Source organism: Chelonia mydas, chromosome 2 (assembly GCF_015237465.2).
Source record: "Chelonia mydas isolate rCheMyd1 chromosome 2, rCheMyd1.pri.v2, whole genome shotgun sequence".
In the NCBI taxonomy this organism is placed as follows: domain Eukaryota; kingdom Metazoa; phylum Chordata; order Testudines; family Cheloniidae; genus Chelonia; species Chelonia mydas.
Genome location: NC_057850.1, coordinates 111,802,970 through 111,822,061, shown reverse-complemented (window position 1 = coordinate 111,822,061; position 19,092 = coordinate 111,802,970). Strand labels below are relative to the sequence as shown.

The window sequence follows — 19,092 nt, the reverse complement described above, 5'->3', positions numbered from 1 at the left end:
CTTTAAAAAAAGAAAAGAAAATCTTCCTTAAAACACAACTCATCACTGTAATCACCAGATAATTATTTACTTCGTACATTTCTTAAACCTAGTTCTGCCCTAAGCTATATGCACTCCCACTGAATACAACACTTAAGCTTCAGTGGCTAGAAGCTAAGCTTTATTTTGAAATCCTGGCATAATTTACACTTGAGCATGATCAATGTAATGTTGTTGGAAAGGGCTATTTACCCTGCCATGAAATATTTCTATTCATGCTTATTGTATCATTATCCTTTCATTTAAAATAAATTGTTTGCCAAGAGTGGGAAGTCTTGTTTATAACAAGATTTCCCCATCAAATATATTTCAGCAGCAGTCACTGGGGGGTGAGGGGCGCAGGCTCTGGGAAGGAGTTTGGGTGCAGGCTCTTGGCTGGGGCAGGGGTGCAGGAGGGGGTGAGGAGTGCAGGCTCTGGGCTGGGGAAGGGGGTGAGGGTGCAGGAGGAGAGGTTGAGGGGTGCAGGCTCTGAGACAGAGTTCAGGTGCAGGCTCTGGGAAGGAGTTTGGGGGCAGAAGGGGGTGTTTGGGAAAGGGGTGGGGGTGCAGGCTCTGGGAGAAGGTGTTACTTCAAAGGGGAACCAAGGTAACTCTATACGTAGGGTGGTGTAAGTATCAAGATATAAGACAAGCCCCTTTTACTCAGAAGAGCAGACCCGCCCTGTGCTGTATCTGTTACCGGTGGACTGGTACACAGAGAATCTCCCTCCCTCTTCCCTATGTGTAGTGTGAGAAATAAAGACTGATTATAAGTAACGTTAGAAACAACAGAAGCATATGGAGGGAATTAGTACAATAAAGGGATGGGGATTAGCATAAAATAAACAGTAGCTATAGAAATTAACACAAAACAGTGAAACAGCAGTTTACAATAGGTGCATGAAGCTCAGGCCCAAAATACAAAATCACCCTGGCAATAATCATATAAAACCCTGACTAAAAGAACCCTAATTCACGGTGGTGGCAGTGAAGTCCAGGACCTGCACTCTTTGGGTAATTGGAACCCGCTGAGGAGGAGCACTGGAGAGTCTCCGGATGTCGATCGGGATGGAAGAAGTGGACCGAGAACCCTCTGCGGATGTCGTCCCCAGGAACAGGAGCAGGAAAGGTGGTATCCTTTGACAATACACTGATGCTGCCAAGGCCTGATCCATGCACACCCAGTCACTAGGATGGGCTGCGCCATCCGTTTGTGGTCACAGTTCTTTTATGCAGTTTGTGGTGGGAAAACATGGTACAGTCCCAGCAAAGGTAGGAAACAGTCTGAGGTAAAATTGTTCTTGAGATCTCCCAGTGGTGGAGAAAAACCAGTTTGATCAAGTTATAACTAGCCAGGATGACAGGGCACAAAGGAGGTCATAAGATGGAGTTTACAAAATGGTGGTTCAGACTCCATTTTGAATTGCTGCTATATCCTTACAAATTACATATTGAGTTTAACATGCACATATTTTAATAAGCTATAACAGGGGTGTGTGTGTGTAGCGCTTACCTGGGGCTTCTAGGCAGGGTGGGCCTGGGGGCCTCCGCATGCTGCTACCCCCAGGCCCTACCCCTGCAGCTTCCTATTGGCTGCAGGGGCACTTGGGGCGGGAGCAGTGAGTGTGCGTAGATACAGACCCACCCCACTCAGGGGCCACAGGGAGGGGGTGGCAGCCACGTGGAGTGAGCAGGCAGGAAGCTGCTCAGCTCCACTGCGCTGTGAGTGGGGGCCCCAGGACGTTTTAAATTGCCCAGGGGCGGAAAGCAGGGCCGAGGGAGAGATCCAGCCTCAAACATTGTTGGAGCTGGGCCCTGGGCCAGGAATATTCCTGGTGCCCAGGCACTGCGGGCCCATAGAACTTGCTGCCCATGTGGGTAAACACTTTTCACAAAGCAATCACTGTATCAGTCCTCATCCTCAAAAGAAACCTGCACAACACTTTCAAAAGATGAGCCTGGAATCTTAAATTCATTACTCTGATCAACACTAAAAACCAGAGTGAATAGACACTGGATTTATGACTTATTTACTACAACCTGTAGCCCATTAAGCCCCTGTTTTTGTACTATGACTACGGAGGTGTTAATGGGCCACTCTACGTTGAATAGTCTCTTACAATACATGCTAACTATTTATGCTAAACTGTTCCACCTTGCATTTAGCTGTGACACTGAAGACCTGAAAAAATGTGGCTCAAAAGCTTGCCTCTCTCACCAACTGAAGTTGGTCCAAAAAAAGATATTATTTCACCCACTCTCCCATACAGTACTGACACAAATGAAGTGATGTATGGAATCCCACTAGGCCGCAGGACCAGGCCCCAAGTTATGCATAAAGAAGATCTGAGGAGGTACTAGGGAAACAGAGGGCCAGAGCCTCAGAAAATGGCTAGAAAGCTGCCCTAAAAAGTCAACCAGGATTTCTCCTCGTATAGGAGGATCTGGCAAGTGGCCTAAGCCAACAGAGTGGACAAGGGGGGCGTGCTGAGGTTGCAGGAGGAAGAGACATTTTGAGGCCAGGGCTGGACCACATTACGCCCTTTCAGAACTTCAGCCAGGAGAATAGTCTCCAGGTGGCCTCAGCATCAAAGCAGCAAGAAGGTGGCCCCCCCGCCCCAAGCTGTGTCATTTGTGAGCTCAGCACAACTGAGGATTTGGCCCTGAATCTTGACTTGACTACCACTCGAACCACAGAACACAACTGCAGAAGGTGAGGGTGACAGGAGGGCAGGATGGACAGCATCACTCACTGGTGTAACAGCTGGCATACCACAGGACTCAGCTGAAAGTGGCCCCTTCCAGCTTGCTCAAGAAAACATTCAAGCAGAAAAAATGCTCCAAAAAGATTGAGATGGTAATAAAATAGATTTGTGGGAATTGTACCATGGGAAATCCTGAGAAGAAATCTATGAGCCAGATTCTGCATCCTTAGTAGTACTTTGCTAATGGAGCAGTCGCAGGTAAATAGGTCTAAACATAAATCAGTTCTTACAACTAATATTGCTTATTTTTGTTACTTTTTCTTTTCTGATTGGTGCATGACCCATTCTAGATGGCATGATACAAGTTTCGGAAGATGCCCTAAGCTCTACACAGAGAAAGAGAACTATAACAGACATTTATAACCTTTTCTGTTGTAACTCTGGACAAATGCTTAAACTTTTTTGAATCCTGCAAAATATTTGGCCTCAGCAGTTTCTTGCAGCGATGAGTTCCATCAGCTAATTGTACATTGAAGGAAACCTTTTTTCATCCAATCACTTAAAAAAAAAAAGTGCTAATGAAATCACATCATGAATTGCTGATAGGTAAGTATTTTATACTTTAGAGAGAGGTATCAGAGTGGTAGCCATGTTGGTCTGTATTAGCAAAAAACAACAAGGAGTCCTCATGGCACCTTAGATAAATTTGTTAGTCTCTAAGGTGCCACAAGGACTCCTTGTTGTTTTTTCTTTATAGAGAGAGTTAAACAGTGGGGACCTTGCCCAAGACATGTTCTAAAGAGCTAGTTACATCAATTGCACTGGAAGGTTTTGCAACTGAAATTGCCGGAGAGCAGTTTTGAACATCCTGATTCAGGGTAAACAAGATTTTGTAAATAAATAATTTACATTAGGTAATACCCTGAGTCTAATTCCCCAGTTTCTCTCCCAGCGGGAAAGTGACCCTCTGCAAATCCCCTAACAGTGTCTCTGGAACGTTGGAGCAGTTCAGTCTCTTCTTTGTAGGTCCCAGGCCTCCTTTTCAGGCCCTGGCTGTGCTGCAGGGATGCTGTGGCTGCAGCTCTGCTCCCAGCACATGATCTGCTCTCCCTGGGCTGCTTTTCTGGTCCCTCTGGATCTGGCACAGCTCTGCTCCCCAGCTCAGCTTGGACCCCTGCTCTCTCCTTAGCTCGGCCCCACTCTGTCTGACCCAGGCAATTCCAGCCCAGGCGGAGGAGGGAAGCCCCTTGGCTTTCTGATTCTCTGATTAGCCTGCCCGCCCTGTCAATCAGGCTGACCTAGAGCAGTGGCCTCTCCCCATTGTTCCTGGGGACTGTCAGTCTCAGGGTCCTGATTTTCTCATTGACCCTTCCCCTTTTGATACTGGGAGCTAGGCAACCAAAACACCCCCACTGACTGTTAGTAACTCCACCCCCCTTACAATTAGGAGCCCTGTTCAGTTCAGTGGGAGCAGCATTCAACCCTTCATGAGGGTCTGAGGCTGTCACTGGGGCGGGGCTCCCGAGGAGCAGACACAATGAACCAGGCTGGCAAGGTCAGCTGTACTTTCATGTGCTAAGAGCTAGCTAGCGGAGGTGCTGGGCGAAACCAACTGCTCCCAGCAGGGCTCCGGGCAAAGCAGGCGAGCTCGCGATTGGAGCCAATAGCTCGCTCAGTGGGAGCGGGAGCCGGAGGTGAAGCAGCGCCAATCACAGAGTCCTGTCCTGCTAGGACCATGCACGAGATGCTTTCATATGCAAATAGCGAGCGAGCAGGAGGCTGAGCCAAGCCACTTGCTGGGATCCAGCTGAAGAAGAAGAAGAAGTCAGGGGAGGGGGAAGCGGAACAACGCGGGCGTGTGTGTGCCGGTGGCCGGGGAGCCCTGATTAGCGCCTGTTCAGACCGGGGACTGGAAAGAAACCAATGCGCTAAGCAACGAAGTGCACAACAAACCTCATCCTCGTCGGATTTCCGAGGATCCATCGGCAGCGGGAGATTTTCCGCCTGGCTCAATCAATTGAGTTGTGGGGTGGAGGGTTTGTGCTTCTGGCTGTCACTTCAGAGGGAACTATTTTAAACCCACCGACGATGCGCACACAGATGCGGTACCTTCTGGCCATTCCTCTCCTGAGCGCGATGGTTTTCGTTCTGTTGCACAAGGGTGAGTTGTACCGGTCAAAAAAATATCCCAGGCAAACAGCGTCCCACGAAAGATCCCTGGTAAGGCGAGCCTGTGATGCGTTTATCGAACAGAAGAAAGCTTTTGTTTGGGGAAACCTCCTAAAAACCTCCCTGAGGAGTGTTGCCTGCAGTGAGTACTTAGTGCACAATCACTATATAACCAGCCCTCTCTCGGCAGAAGAAGCTGCCTTTCCTTTGGCTTATATCATAACTCTACATAAAGAATTTGATACTTTTGAGAGGCTCTTCAGGGCTATTTATATGCCCCAAAATGTTTACTGTGTCCACGTGGATGAGAAGGCAGCAGCTCAGTTTAAGAAAGACGTGGAGACATTTTTGAACTGTTTCCCCAATGCGTTTCTTGCCTCAAAAAATGAGCCAGTCATTTATGCTGGAATATCCAGACTTCAGGCGGATTTGAACTGCATGAAAGACCTGCTGGAATCAGGAGTTCGGTGGAAGTACCTGCTCAACATGTGTGGACAAGATTTCCCCTTGAAAACCAACAAGGAAATAGTTCGGCATCTGAAAGGATATAAGGGGAAAAATCTCACTCCTGGAGTGCTGCCTCCTGCCCATGTGATTTCAAGAACCAAATATATCCATAAGGAGCACATAGGGACTGACTCCTCTTATATGAAAAAGACCAATGAGTTGAAACAGTCCCCACCACACAATCTGACCATCTACTTTGGCTCTGCTTATATTGCTGTCACAAAGCCATTTGTAGAGTTCATTCTCAATAATCAACGTGCTATTGATTTATTGAAGTGGTCCAAGGACACCTACAGTCCAGATGAACACTTCTGGGTAACACTCAATAGGATACCAGGTACGTAGCATGACTTCATTACTCATTCGTGTGTGTAGGACAAGCTGGCTTGCGCCATGCTGAGCTAGGAAAGACAGAGAGGAAATGAAACAGAACTGCTATATGCTATATGACCTTTATATTTGCTTTAGGTCAGTGTTCAGGATGCTCTTGTTCTATGGAAACTGATTTTCTGTCTATCCTTGCAAAGGTGAGAAAAATGAAGTCATAAATGGATGGCACTGCTGGAGGATAATCACATGGGGCTGACCAGTTATATCCGATTTCATTCAGTCCTTTGATACCAAGCTCTTATAGGACTCTTCATTTGTAGATTTCAAAACACTTTACAAGAGTTAAATATCATTATCTCAATTTTATTGACAGGGAAGCATAGAGAGGTGACGAGATTGCTGAGTCACCCCACAGGTCAGTGGCAGAACTAAGAATATATCCCAGATCCCCTGGAGTTCAGCGCTTTATCGACTAAGTCACATTGCCTTCTTTACTCATATTTACGTACATTATTCCCATAGCAAAGACCTATAGATTTAAAATCCCATTTATCACACAAGGTGACTTCCACTAACTAACAATGAATTCTTGTTAAACAGCCCCCAGACCTCCCTTCCTGCGGGAGGAATGATAAAGTTGCAGGTCTGTGCTGTGGTCTGTTTATTGGTCTTTATATTTAGCAAGCATCACTGTGATACTGAGGATTATTTAGACTTGACCTTAATGTTGGGCACCCCAGTGCTAGCACTTTGTAGCAGGGACATTTTTCATAGCACCAAAGTTATAATGGGCTAGAACTTCAACTAGTGTATATTGATGTGGTTCTACTGACTTTGAGTGACACCAGCTGAGGATATGGCTGTCATTTAAATCTCAACATTATTCCTTGTGTCACTTAACTCCAGTTCTTCTTTAGGGATTGCCTTTCTGGCCTGTGGATTAAATCTACAGAGTTTCTGAATTGGAATGCTGCAACCACAAACCCATATGGGGCCAAATCCAGGGACACAGTGTCCAGCACTGTACATTTCCACTAGTGATGATTATTAGAAAGAATCCCTGCGCTGGCAGCAAAGCCACTATTTTAGCCCTCTGCAGATCTAGTACACTTTGCTGGCTGGAAGAGAAGCAGATGTCTGATCCACACAGGGGGAAAATTCTCTGGTTCAGCCCTTTCTTTCTACAATGTCATCCTGGTCCCACGTCTACATGACTCCTGCACACTGCCATGCTGGAAGCTACTCAAGAAGTTTTGTGCACCCTAAATCCATCTTGAACAGGAATATTACTTCAATTCTGCTGCCAGTGTCCCGATGCTGACTGCTAACTGTGAAGGTGAGGATCTAGATTTGCCTCACTCAGCACACAGCCATCCAGAGGTAATTCTACACATTTAAGTATTTGCCCCCAAAGCTTGGAGGCCTTACTCAGACAAAAAGCTCCTATTGATGTCAGAGGGTCTAAGACTTAAGGATGAGTCCCTTGTCTAGGAATGACATGTACAGTACTTCTTGCAATGAGATTTATTCCAACTCATTTTTCTATTTGACTAGATAAAGGAGAAAAGACAATCAGCTACATTGTACAGCAATTACTGTATGCTTACTTTTTAATTGAATATAAACATTAAAATATAAATACTCCCTATGTGCAAAGAAGTGATCTTATATGTTAAATACACCTAACACCATGTAAATGACCTAGTAAAGACAGCTGCAAAAGACTGTTCAGCATAGATCAATCTGTTGCCTGCTTCTTTTTACAGCATGAGGAGTTTTGATCTTAGAATATATAGCGATTTGAAATTCAAAGCACATCAGGCTGCAGCTTCTCTGTGATCTGAAGAGACATCTGAATGTAGATATGCAGACTCATGCCATGTACATATCATGTCAAATCTGCCTCCATTTTTGCACACACATGTGCCATGGCTGGCCCGAGAGCACCTGAGTTCATACAAGGATGTGAAAAAACATCATCAATTCTGAGTAATGCAAATGCAACTAGTTAGCATTGCAAGATGTGTATCATCCAAATTTCAATGAAAAAAGAAGCCAAAGAGAACAGCCTGGCTGATAGATGACAGCACAGCACAACGCACTATTATGTGGGTGTGATCCAAGCTCAGAACTGAATTCATTCCTTCCATTCCCAAGCTTCTTTCCCTGAGCCACTCCATCCCTTTAGGACTATTCTGGGTTAAGAGCAATGCATAGGCAGGAGACTCATTGCCTAAGGGAAAGAAGTGCCTCATACCTCTCAAAGAGCACCCTGTGGTCAACAGAGGAGGGGCACTGATGGGATAAGGAGAAAGCCACACCTGACTGGAAATGCAGGTCACCTACCCCCAGGGCCTTTATTCATTCGTTCAATTTATATTTCAAGTGCTTGCCCATGGCTCTCGGAGCTTTCAAGATCAGTAAAAACAAACCCTATCACAAATAAAAGCAACTCCAATAACACAATGGATTATGTACATTTACATGCCACAAAGACTTTCTTCTTCATAATATCCCCCATCATGCCAATCCAATCCCCTTCAATACACCTATTCCCCACCAGCACATGCATGGGAATAAAAAGGGAAGAAAGTGAGGATCTCAGAGCTCTTCTGCACCTTACAGAGAAAGGAAAACAAAGAGGTCAAAGAATACTCGTCACAATATTTTAGGGTAGGAAGTAAAAATCTGCTTACATTATTGCTTGAGAGCCTGTTTGTGCTTCCATTTATTTCAATGACAAACCTCCTATTGACCTCAGTAGTGCAGGATCAAACCCTAAACAGATGTAAAATGATACAAAGCTCCTTTGTGAAGTGTTTTGAGATCAGTGGACAAAAAGAGCTAGGTATGAATTATTATTAGAGCAGGTCACTCCTCCTTGAACCTGAACTATCCTTTACTGTAAATTTTAAATACAAATACAGGTGTAGAAACTGTCCTTAGGGACACTTCCTACATTCGAAATAATTAAATAGTGAATTTGTGCAATAAAGTATGCAATTGGTTGGTGCTGGGGAGAAATCCGGATACTACCTAATCCAGTAATTTTTTTACAGGATGTTGTTTGGACTTTGTAGCAAGGCCTGTGTGTCATCCATTCAGGCTTGGCAGGGAGGGACTGGCACAGACTTTCTGTGACTTCTGATTTTCTTCATTGTTGAGTGAGATTTTTCCACTTCATGATTAACTTAGAAAGAGAACTATTTGCTCTTTATTTTTGTGAAGATGAATAATTCAAAGCAGCCAGAATGAATTCTGAATTATTGCCAGGCAGTACCTTCCTTGGCAGTTTCGCAAGGATTCCTGGGGTCATTGTGCACGGGTAATGTTCATTGGGGAAAATGTATTTAATTTCATGCAACAAAATGAATGTCAGAAGTTCAAGATTAAAACTAATAAACCAAATTTAGACAGTAATGAATGCATTTCAGGCATAAGTTAGCTGTGAAGGTCTCTTTTAAAAGTGAGACTCAAAAAGTACCATAAATAAGGCTATGTCTACACTACTACTTTTGTCGCTCAGCGGTGCGAAAAACACTCCACGGTGAGCAACACAAGGTACACTGACAGAAGCACCAGTGTGGACAGTGCTATGTTGGACGCGCTCCTGCCAACATAACTACCACCTCTTGTTGGGGGTGATTTGATTAGGTCAACAGCAGTCCTATTGGCATAGACCGGCAGCTGCCTTGGTACAGCTGTGCCACTGTAAGCTCTCTAGTGTTGACATGGCTTAAGCTATAGAAGCTTGGACTAATAGAAAGAATCCCATTAATTTCACTGCATTTAGCCTCAGACCCTCAGCATGTATATAAATGAAAACATACATTACAATTATCTGTGAACATCTTCAGGAAACAGGAGACGATGATTTTGAAAAGAGAGAATTAGTGACTCTCAGCCTCTTTTCTGGGTCTTGGGGGGAGGGGAGGTTGATGTCACCCTTGGAAAATGTTGGAAATTTGATAAGCTGGTTGCCAACTTCTGGGGCACTGTGGGAATGCCATTTTAGAATGCTTTAATATGTTTCTTCACTCACTGAATTCTCCACCACTGTTACATCACTAAGAGTTTTAGGTGATGATAAGATATGCAGCACAGCCTCTTTGACCAGCTCAGAGGTGTCAGCCACAGGGGCTTCCATAATCTCTGGTTATTTGTGGCCACTACAGTCCATATCATGCTCTTCTGAGTTTCCTCTCGTTTACACTGGTGTATCTCCATTTTTCAGAGGCATTACTCCTGATTTATATCAGTGTATGCAAGAGGGAGTCTACTCCTCAATTGGTTGGTTCCAGTAACCTTTGCATTGTCCATTCCATTAGCAAAGCAAACATTCTGAAGCTGAGTGTGCCCCAGGCCACCTTTCCATTGTTCAAAAATAATCCCCCCAAATGTATCTTAATCAGATTAGAACAGCACATTATCCTTCAGTAACTAGTAGGCTCTAAGGGCTTAATCCTGAGAGGAATCTGGTACCTGAAAGTCCTCATGACTTCACCTCTTTGCCCCTGTCAGGCTCAGGTCATAAATTCCTCTGTAGTTAGGTCTGGATTGTTGCTGTGTGAGTTGGGGAAGAAAGCCTCTTGACTGTCATGGGAAATCCATCTCATTGTGAGGGGACTAATATCATTGCATCTTGAATGCCGCGAATGGGAATGATCTGAGACTTCATCAGCAGAACCATATAAAGGGCCAAATATTCTGCTGGTGTAAATTGGTATAGTGCCACTGAAATTAACTGGAGCTGCAACAATTTACACCAGTAGAAAAGTTGGCCCCAAACGTTCACACATGTTTCCTAACATCTGACACCTTCCTCTTCTCTGGGATGTATGCACCCCCATCCAAACATTTTTGTTGTCGTCGTCACAACACTATTAACACCTAGTACTACTTAGTGTATGCACAATGCAGTGGCACCCATGACTAGGATTCATCACAGAATAACCACCACATTTTCTGCAGTGACCACTGAGTCTGCAATTTCCCTTCACTTTATCTTATCTATTAATATAATTCTTCCTCCATCATCTACTCATCAGTAGCTATTGCTTCCAATTGAGCTTTGTCCTCTGCACTTTTCATGCTGTTCTCCCACAGTACGCTCACCACTGTCACCAGCCTTTTAATGCATGAGTTATAAAAAGATCAAGCCTACCAAGATGCAGACACACTTTTTGTAGACAACACAGCATAAATGGGCTTTAAGGAGGGATCTGAAAGAACACAGTGTAGAGTTTTTGCATATTTCATTAACCCAAGATTCTCCCATGCATAAGAGATGACGTGGGGGAGACTGGTATTGTCAGTGAAGTGGAAGTAGGGGCTGATGGCTTTATAGCATCTAAGACATGATAGATGGAGTGGGTATAGGCTAGGGGTGGGCAAACTATGGCCCAGGGGCCACATCCGGCCCTTCAGACTTTTTAATCCGGCCGTCGAGCTCCCACCGGGGAGCGGGGCTTTTCCTGCTCCAGCTGGGGAGCAGGGAGAGCTAGGCTTGCCCTGCTCTACACGTGCCGTGGATTCGCACAGCTCCTGAAAGCAGCAGCATGTCCCCCACTCCGGCTCCTATGCATAGGGGCAGCCAGGGGGCTCTGCACACTGTCCCCACCCCAAGCGCCGCCCCTGCAGCTCCCATTGGCCAAGAACCACAGCCAATGGGAGATGCAGGGGGTGGCATCTGCAGACGGGACAGTGCGCAGAACTGCCTGGCCGCACCTCCGTGTAGGAGCCGGAGGGAGGGACTTGCCGCTGTTTTGGGGAACTGCTTGAGGTAAGCTCCGCCTGGAGCCTGCACCCCTGACCTCCTCCCAAGCCCCTGCCCCAGCCCTAATTCCCCTCCCACCCTCCAAACCCCTCGATCCCAGCCTGAAGCACCCTCCTGCACCCCCAACCCCAGCCCAGAACCCTCACCTCCCCCCACACCCCAACCCCCTCCCACATCCTGAACTCCTCATTTCTGTCCCCACTCCAGAGCCCGCTCCCCCAGCCAGAACCCTCACCCCCTCCCACACCCCAACCCCCAATTTTGTGAGCATTCATGGCCCGCTATACAATTTCCATACGCAGATGTGGCCCTGGGGCCAAAATGTTTGTCCATAGGCTATAAAGAGCCTTAAAAGAAAAGACAAGTAGTTTGTGCTTGATGCAGGGAAAAGAGGAGGGAGAAACAATGGGAGGAAATTCTATTAACTCTAGGCCAGAATCTCAGCCTAGTTCATTGGAGTCAATGCATCCATGCTGATTTACGCCAGCTGAAGATCTGGGCCTATATTTGTGAAATTACCACCCATGCTATCAGTGTGTGTGTGTAATTCCAGTTAGTGCAGCAGTAAATCCTCAGTAATCTGTAGGAACAGGCAAGCCAATTTAGGTAAGATAGGAACAGACATGAATTTCCCATCCCTCAAGCTGAATTTGAACCTCTAAGCCAGCGGCTCTCAGCCTTTCCAGACTACAGTGCCCATTTCAGGAGTCTGATTTGTCTTGCGTACCCCCAAGTTTCACCTCACTTAAAAACTACTGGATTACAAAATCAAACGTAAAAATACAAAAGTGTCACTGCATGCTACTGTTGAAAAATTGTTTACAGTCTCATTTTACCATATAATTATAAATCAATTGGAATATAAATATTGTTCTTATATTTCAATATATAGAGCAGCATAAACAAGTCATGGTCTATATGAAATTTTAGTTTGTACTGACTTTGCTCGTGTTTTTTATATAGCCTGTTGTAAAACTAGGAAAATATCTAGATGAGTTGATGTACCTCCGGAAGATCTCTGCGTACACCCTGGGGTACGTGTACCCCTGGCTGAGAACCACTGCTCTAAGTTAACTTCTCTTTCTTGCATCTGCATCTTCTGCATACTTCATGTCCTATTTTCAATCAAAATGCCACAGAAAAAAAGAGTATGTTCTCTGTTTTCACTGTATTTCTAACTCAGATGGAATGCAGAATTGCTGGAAATATAATGGAGAACCAGTTCTTCTGAGATTTCCTGTCCCATTTATTGCTTTTCAGAGCTTATGTATGAGAGGCTATGAACCTTATTAGGAAGAACCAAGTTAGTCCTGTCTGTTTAGATACCAAATGCTTTTGTAACGTGGTTGATATTAGCACGGACCCCCATGAGCTGTGTGCCCAGTAAAGACCAGACAAGACAGGCAGACAGACCCTCCCCTTCTTCCACTACAATTTATATGCAGCCATATCTGAGGTGGCCCTACAGCAGTACTTCAGGACAGGAAGTGAAGAATATCATGATGGCAGGGCTAACTAACACTGTACCATTTCTTATAAGTGCCTGGGATATCCTGGTCAGAATCTTGGTTTTAGATGTTCTCCAAAATATGGCACCTGCAACTTCACAGTGCTCCCTAGCATTGCTGAATCATTCATCCAGTACTGATCTGACAGACGAATGCCATCTCGTGAAATACCATCACTTTCTATAGCTGCATGCATCCGATGAAGTGAGCTGTAGCTCACGAAAGCTTATGCTCAAATAAATTTGTTAGTCTCTAAGGTGCCACAAGTACTCCTTTTCTTTTTGCGGATACAGACTAACATGGCTGCTACTCTGAAACCATTTTTTTTCCTGGAGTTCTCCATCCAAGTCCTGACCTGACCCAATACGAGGAGTTCACCATTGCCCCAGTTATGAAGAAAGTAACTTGTCCGAAAAATGGAAACATCACTGGACTAAGTAGATTCCTTTTGGGAAAGTCTTGGGTTAGAGAATGCTTGGCCCAAGAAGCCTAAACCAGTGTTTCCCAAACTTGGGACGCCACTTGTGCAGGGAAAGCCCCTGGTAGGCCTGGCCGGTTTGTTTACCTGCCACATCCGCAGGTTTGGCCGACCGTGGCTCCCACTGCCCTCAGTTTGCTGTGCCCAGCCAATGGGGGCTGTGGGAAGTGGCACAGGCCAAGGGATGTACTGGCCGCCGCTTCCCGCAGCCCCCATTGGCCGGGCACAGCGAACCGCGGCCAATGGGAGCCGCGGTCGGCCGAACCTGCGGACGTGGCAGGTAAATAAACCTGCCGGGCCCGCCAGGGGCTTTCTCTGCACAAGCGGCGGAACAAGTTTGGGAAACACTGACCTAAACTAACAAACAAAAACTGAATGGTAGATAGTTTCCAAGTGGAGTTGTTTTGGTGAACTCTCTTCCCCCACCCTATTTTACTAGGATTTCTTGCTAGCTAAGGAATTACTAATTGATTTTTTGTCCAAGAAGTGTTCCTATTGGTTACATTTTTATTTTGGTCCAGATTTTGTCTTGGAGTCACTGACAACATTGGACAGGGAGAGATTGGGCTGCTTAGGATCACGAATCCTGACTGACTCCACCAGAATCTTGCTCAAGTGGTCTCAGAGAATGCATGCCAGAGGGCGGAGCTCACTCAGCCTTAGTGCAGTGTGTGCTATCTCCATACAGCAGGTAGCTCTGCTAGTCCATGGGAAAGGGGTGCAAAGCTATGCCCCTCCCTCCACCCTCATACACACACTGTCACCAGCCACCTACTTCTTTGTCTCCTACTGCAGTTCCTGTTCTCCCTCCTCAAGTTATGGCTGGCCCTTTCACAGAGCAGGTGGCTTCTTCTGCGCTCTCCTCCATCTTTGTAAACAAAGACAGAACCAGCTTTTTTTCCATCTTCTTTTATCTGCTGCAAGGCCAGCACCCAAGCGGGTGTATTTCATAAATCCTGAGTGAGCTCTGGCTATTCTGCATCTCAGTCCCATATTTCTGTTTATAGCAGAGTGCCAGTGATTTTGCCGTTGTCCCATTCCACTTCTTTGATGTGGGGTTAAGAGTCATTACTGAATACTTTCCAGCCATCTGTAGTTAAAAGGAAGCATTTATACTTAAAATTAAAAAAAAAAAAAAAAAAAAATCAACATTTAACTTTCTGCCATCACATCCCTCTAAAAATACTTAGTCCAGTGGAATTTAAAGGCTTTCCACCATTTCTTTTAAAGCTCCTTGTTACAGCTTACAAATGTTGGCAGATATAGTTACGATCAGCTTTTAGTAATAGGATATGATTTCCTTTCCATTTGTCTCCACCGAGGGGAGGAAGTGCAACAGGAAACTGCAATTACTGACCCCCCACTTGCCTCCATCTGTGGCGTTGCTAAAGAACCATGTACGCAGTCTAGTGTCATAACAGCTGGCCAGACGATTTGACTACCATATAAAACCAGTGGCAATTTTAACATCCACATATCATGAGCTTTCAATTGGTGAATCATACATCCAACACATACAATTTATGATATAAGGATTGTTCAATATCCAAATGTTTGAAACCGTTTAAGAATACTTTTATCACTTGAGATTAATAAGTTAGCAGAAGTCACCCTCTTGAGTTTTTTTGTCTCGTTTCTTTGCTTGGGTCCTTCAGCTCCAAACTAACGCTGCTGTGCTTTTTATACATGCTCAAGCATCAGGCCTGCTTCTGGCCTTGCTTGTAAAGGCCAAGTAACTGCACTGAGGTCAAGGGAATTAAAGAAGCGTAAAATGCAGAATGAGAAACAGTCCCACCATGTATATTTATTTTACAATTTACAGAGCCAACTCAGCCAGTCAAAAAGTTTAAACTTGATTTAATTGGCCCACCAATAAAGGAATTTTTCCAAAAAAGTTCTACAAGTTCTACAATTCCTCCCCCCCCCCCCCCATTTTTCAAATAGCTATAGAGCGGTTTGAATGCTAAGTTTTAGAGTTTTGATTTAAAAGGGGGGGCTAATAATTTTTTGACCAACTCTAAGTTTGCATTTACTTGAATTATTGTATCTTTCTTCCTATAGTGTGTACTAATCTAGACCAGAGATTGGCCTGAGTCATGAAGGTTGGCTCTAGAGCTGTAGCTCTAGATTCATCTGAGGAGAGGAGACAGGACTTGGTTGTAATTAATATATAGGGCTTTCTTCACTGAGGCCACTGGACCCTTTGGGCTGTCAGGATGCTTAGCTCCATAACCAATCACAGCCTTTTCTGCTTAGTGTTACCACACTGGTCTCTAAAAGGACTATCCTGAACTAATCAGTCATGGGAAGGATTGCTAACCAAACTGCTGGAATAGAATCCAAACTTCCCCTCAGGCTTAGGGAGATTCAGAATCAGTGTTACAGTCTAGACCCATTTCTAGTATAAACTTTGCAAATCATTTGTTAAATCAAGCTTGCTGTGTAAGGAGATTTAAGCAACTAAGAAGTTTAGCTACATAAACAAAGCCAAAATGATTTAGTAGTTACAGCCAAAAATGGAGAGTATGGAGTCTGTGGGCCAGATACCCAGCTAGTGTAAATCATTTAGACTAGCTGAGAATCTGGTCCCTTGGCTCGATTCCTGACTTGTCTTCGTGACCTGGAAGAAATCACTTATCTTGCTTGTGCCTCACTTTCCCCATCTGCAGGAAGAAGGATAACAATTTAAAGTGCTATTAAAATCATAAATGCTCTATTTGATCATGTCTTTTTATTAGAGCTATCAAGCGATTAAAAAAATTAATCGCGATTAATCATGCGATTAATCACATTGTTAAACAATAGAAGACCATTTATTTAAATATTTTTGGATGTTTTCTACATTTTCAAATATATTGATTTCAGTTACAACACAGAATAAATTGTACAGTGCTCACTTTATATTTATTTTTGATTACAAGTATTTACACTGTAAAAACCAAAGAAATAGTATTTTTCAGTTCACCTAATATAAATACTGTAGTGCTTCTCATTATCATGAAAGTTGAATTTACAAATGTAGAATTATGTACAAAAACCCCTGCATTCAAAAAGAAAACAATGTAAAATTTTAGAGCCTGCAAGTCCACTCAGTACTACTTCTTATTCAGCCAATCGCTCGGACAAACAAGTTTGTTTACATTTACGGAGATAATGCGAACCGTTTCTTGTTTACAATGCCACCTGAAAGCGAGAACGGTTGTTCGCATGGCACTGTTGTAGCTGGTGTCTCAAGATATTTATGTGCTAGATACACTAAAGATTCATATGTCCCTTCATGCTTCCACTACCATTCCAGTGGACATGCGTCCATGCTGATGATGGGTTCATCTCCATAACACTCCAAAGCAGTGCAAACCAATGCATGTTCACTTTCATCATCTGAGTCAGATCCCACACGCAGAAGGTTGATTTTCTTTTTTGGTGGTTTGGGTTCTGTAGTTTCCGCATCGGACTGTTGCTCTTTTAAGACTTCTGAAAGCATGCTCTATCCCTCATCCCTCTTAGATTTTGGAAGGCACTTTAGATTCTTAAACCTTGGGATGGTTAGAAATCTCACATTGGTACCTTCTTTGCGTTTTGTGAAATCTACAGTGAAAGTGTTCTTAAAATGAACATGTGCTGGGTCATCATCCGAGATGGCTATAACATGAAATATATGGCAGAATGTGGGTAAAACAGAGCAGGGGACATTGAACTCCTTGGGGGAGAATTGTGTCACAAAATTTAATTAACGCGTTGCTTGTTTTAAAACAAGCATCATCAGCATGGAAGCGTGTCCTCTGGAATGGTGGCCGAAGCATGAAGGGGCATATGAATTTTTAGCGTATCTGGCACATAAATACCTTGCAATGCCTGCTACAAAATTGCGATGCAAATGCCTGTTCTCACTTTCTGGTGACTTGTAAATAAGAAGAGGGCAGCACTATCTCCTGTAAATGTAAACACACTTGTTTATCTTAGCGATTGGCTGAACAAGAAGTAGGACTGAGTGGACTTGTAGGCTCTGAAATTTGATATTATTCTGTTTTTGAGTATAGTTATGTAAAAAAAAAAAATCTACATTTTTAAGTTGCACTTTCATGACAAAGATTGCACTACAGTACTTGCATGAGGTGAATTGAAAAATACTATTTCTTTTGTTTATCATTTTTAGTGAAAATATTTGTAATAAAAATACTCTGATTTTAATTACAACACAGAACACAGTGTATATGAAAATGTAGAAAAGCATCCAAAATATTTAATAAATTTCAATTGGTATTCTATTGTTTAACAGTGCAATTAAAACTGCGATTAATCATGATTATTTTTTTTAACCGCAGTTAATTTTTTTTTAGTTAATCGTCTGAGTTAACTGTGATTAATTGACAGCCCTACTTTTTATCCTTGCTTTCACCTGCACTCTGAGGTGAGATCAGTTTGTCTATTCATGTGCCTCTCAGCAGACATGTTGGTACTCCGCAAATAGTAAAGAGTGTTGTCTAATGGTTAGAGCAGGGGATTGAATTGGGGCACAACTATTTCTAGTCCTGGTTCTGCCATTGAGTCACTTTGTGATCTTAAGCATATCAGTTATACACTTATAGAATGTATGTAAACCTGCCACAAAACTCAATTGCAGAGCACTTAGACATCCTTGGATGAAAGATGCTGCCTAAGTATAAGTCTATGCAGCAGAGGTAACCCAGGCATCAACTTTAACTCCTCTACCATCCACACACAAACGTCCAACCCAGTTTTGGAGGTGCTTTAAGCCTGACCCAGCTGGGGGTGTGGGTTAGAGGCTAGGTTCTACTTTAACTATGCCTGGAATGCACCCAGTTGCTCAAGTGCTGATGGTCCTCCAATGCCTCCCCCCCCAAAGAACAGAAAAGTTCTCCATGAATTGATGAGGAAAGACTCCTAGAGCATTCAGCACAGCACTTGGTGCCTGCAAAAGGTTTCCACTCACTTTTCTATTGCTCCCTGCTGTCAGAGCATGGTTCTTTATCTCTTGTATCCCATTGACAAATTCTTTGGCCCTGTGATGGCATATCTCTGGCTACGCCTTCCATGGCCCAGCCCTCCAGCCACGTCACCTCATTCCAGTTCTGTTCCCTTTCAAGGTAACCAAAGTCCAACTAAATTTCCTGCTCTTCACTCGTATTCCCAGCGACAGCACTGCCTCCCAGGCCTTTCCTTAAAGGCAATTTTTCCTAGCAGGTTTCCCCACTGCTTCCCCTCCCCAGGGACTCTGGGAGCTTCTTTGGGGACCTCCCTACTTCTTACAAGCCCTAACTCAGGGGAACCTGCCCTGCTATCTGTGGTTCTCTCAAGCCTGCCTTCACAGAGAGAGGGAGGGAACTCTCCTTGCTCCTCACTCAGTTCTCTCCCATTTCTGTGTAGTTCGCCCTGAACCCTTCACAGCTGGGATCGCTAATTGTAATTGAGTCACCAGATCAGGATTAACTGCACCATGACAGTGCAATTTATTTTCCTAGCTGAAGAAGATTGTACATCAGGTGGCAAACAGACTATTGCAGAATAAAGGAAGTCGACAAATCTGTTTGGGTGCCAGACAACAAATCAGGCCTCATATATATTTGAAGAGACAAAATCT

General features: G+C 44.2%; 1 protein-coding gene and 1 long non-coding RNA gene across 11 annotated transcripts in view; one reads left to right on the top strand and one right to left on the bottom strand.

Annotated features, from left to right (window-relative positions):
* Positions 1–19,092, top strand: part of GCNT2 (glucosaminyl (N-acetyl) transferase 2 (I blood group)) — an 85,396-nt gene that overhangs the window by 57,670 nt on the left and 8,634 nt on the right. The window contains exon 1 of one of the 10 annotated variants that reach the window (XM_007064258.4): positions 3,450–5,735. The exons of the other annotated variants lie outside the window; for them this stretch is intronic. Within the exon in view, the coding sequence (XP_007064320.2) occupies positions 4,811–5,735 (925 nt within the window). The 5' untranslated portion in view covers positions 3,450–4,810. Of the gene's footprint in view, positions 1–3,449; positions 5,736–19,092 lie in introns of those variants that run through there. 10 annotated transcript variants of the gene reach the window in all.
* LOC122464545 lies at positions 5,765–8,509 on the bottom strand. The gene is made up of 2 exons (XR_006288693.1): positions 8,425–8,509; positions 5,765–7,278 (listed from the first exon to the last, which is right to left on the bottom strand). It is a non-coding gene; the product is annotated as an uncharacterized LOC122464545 (long non-coding RNA).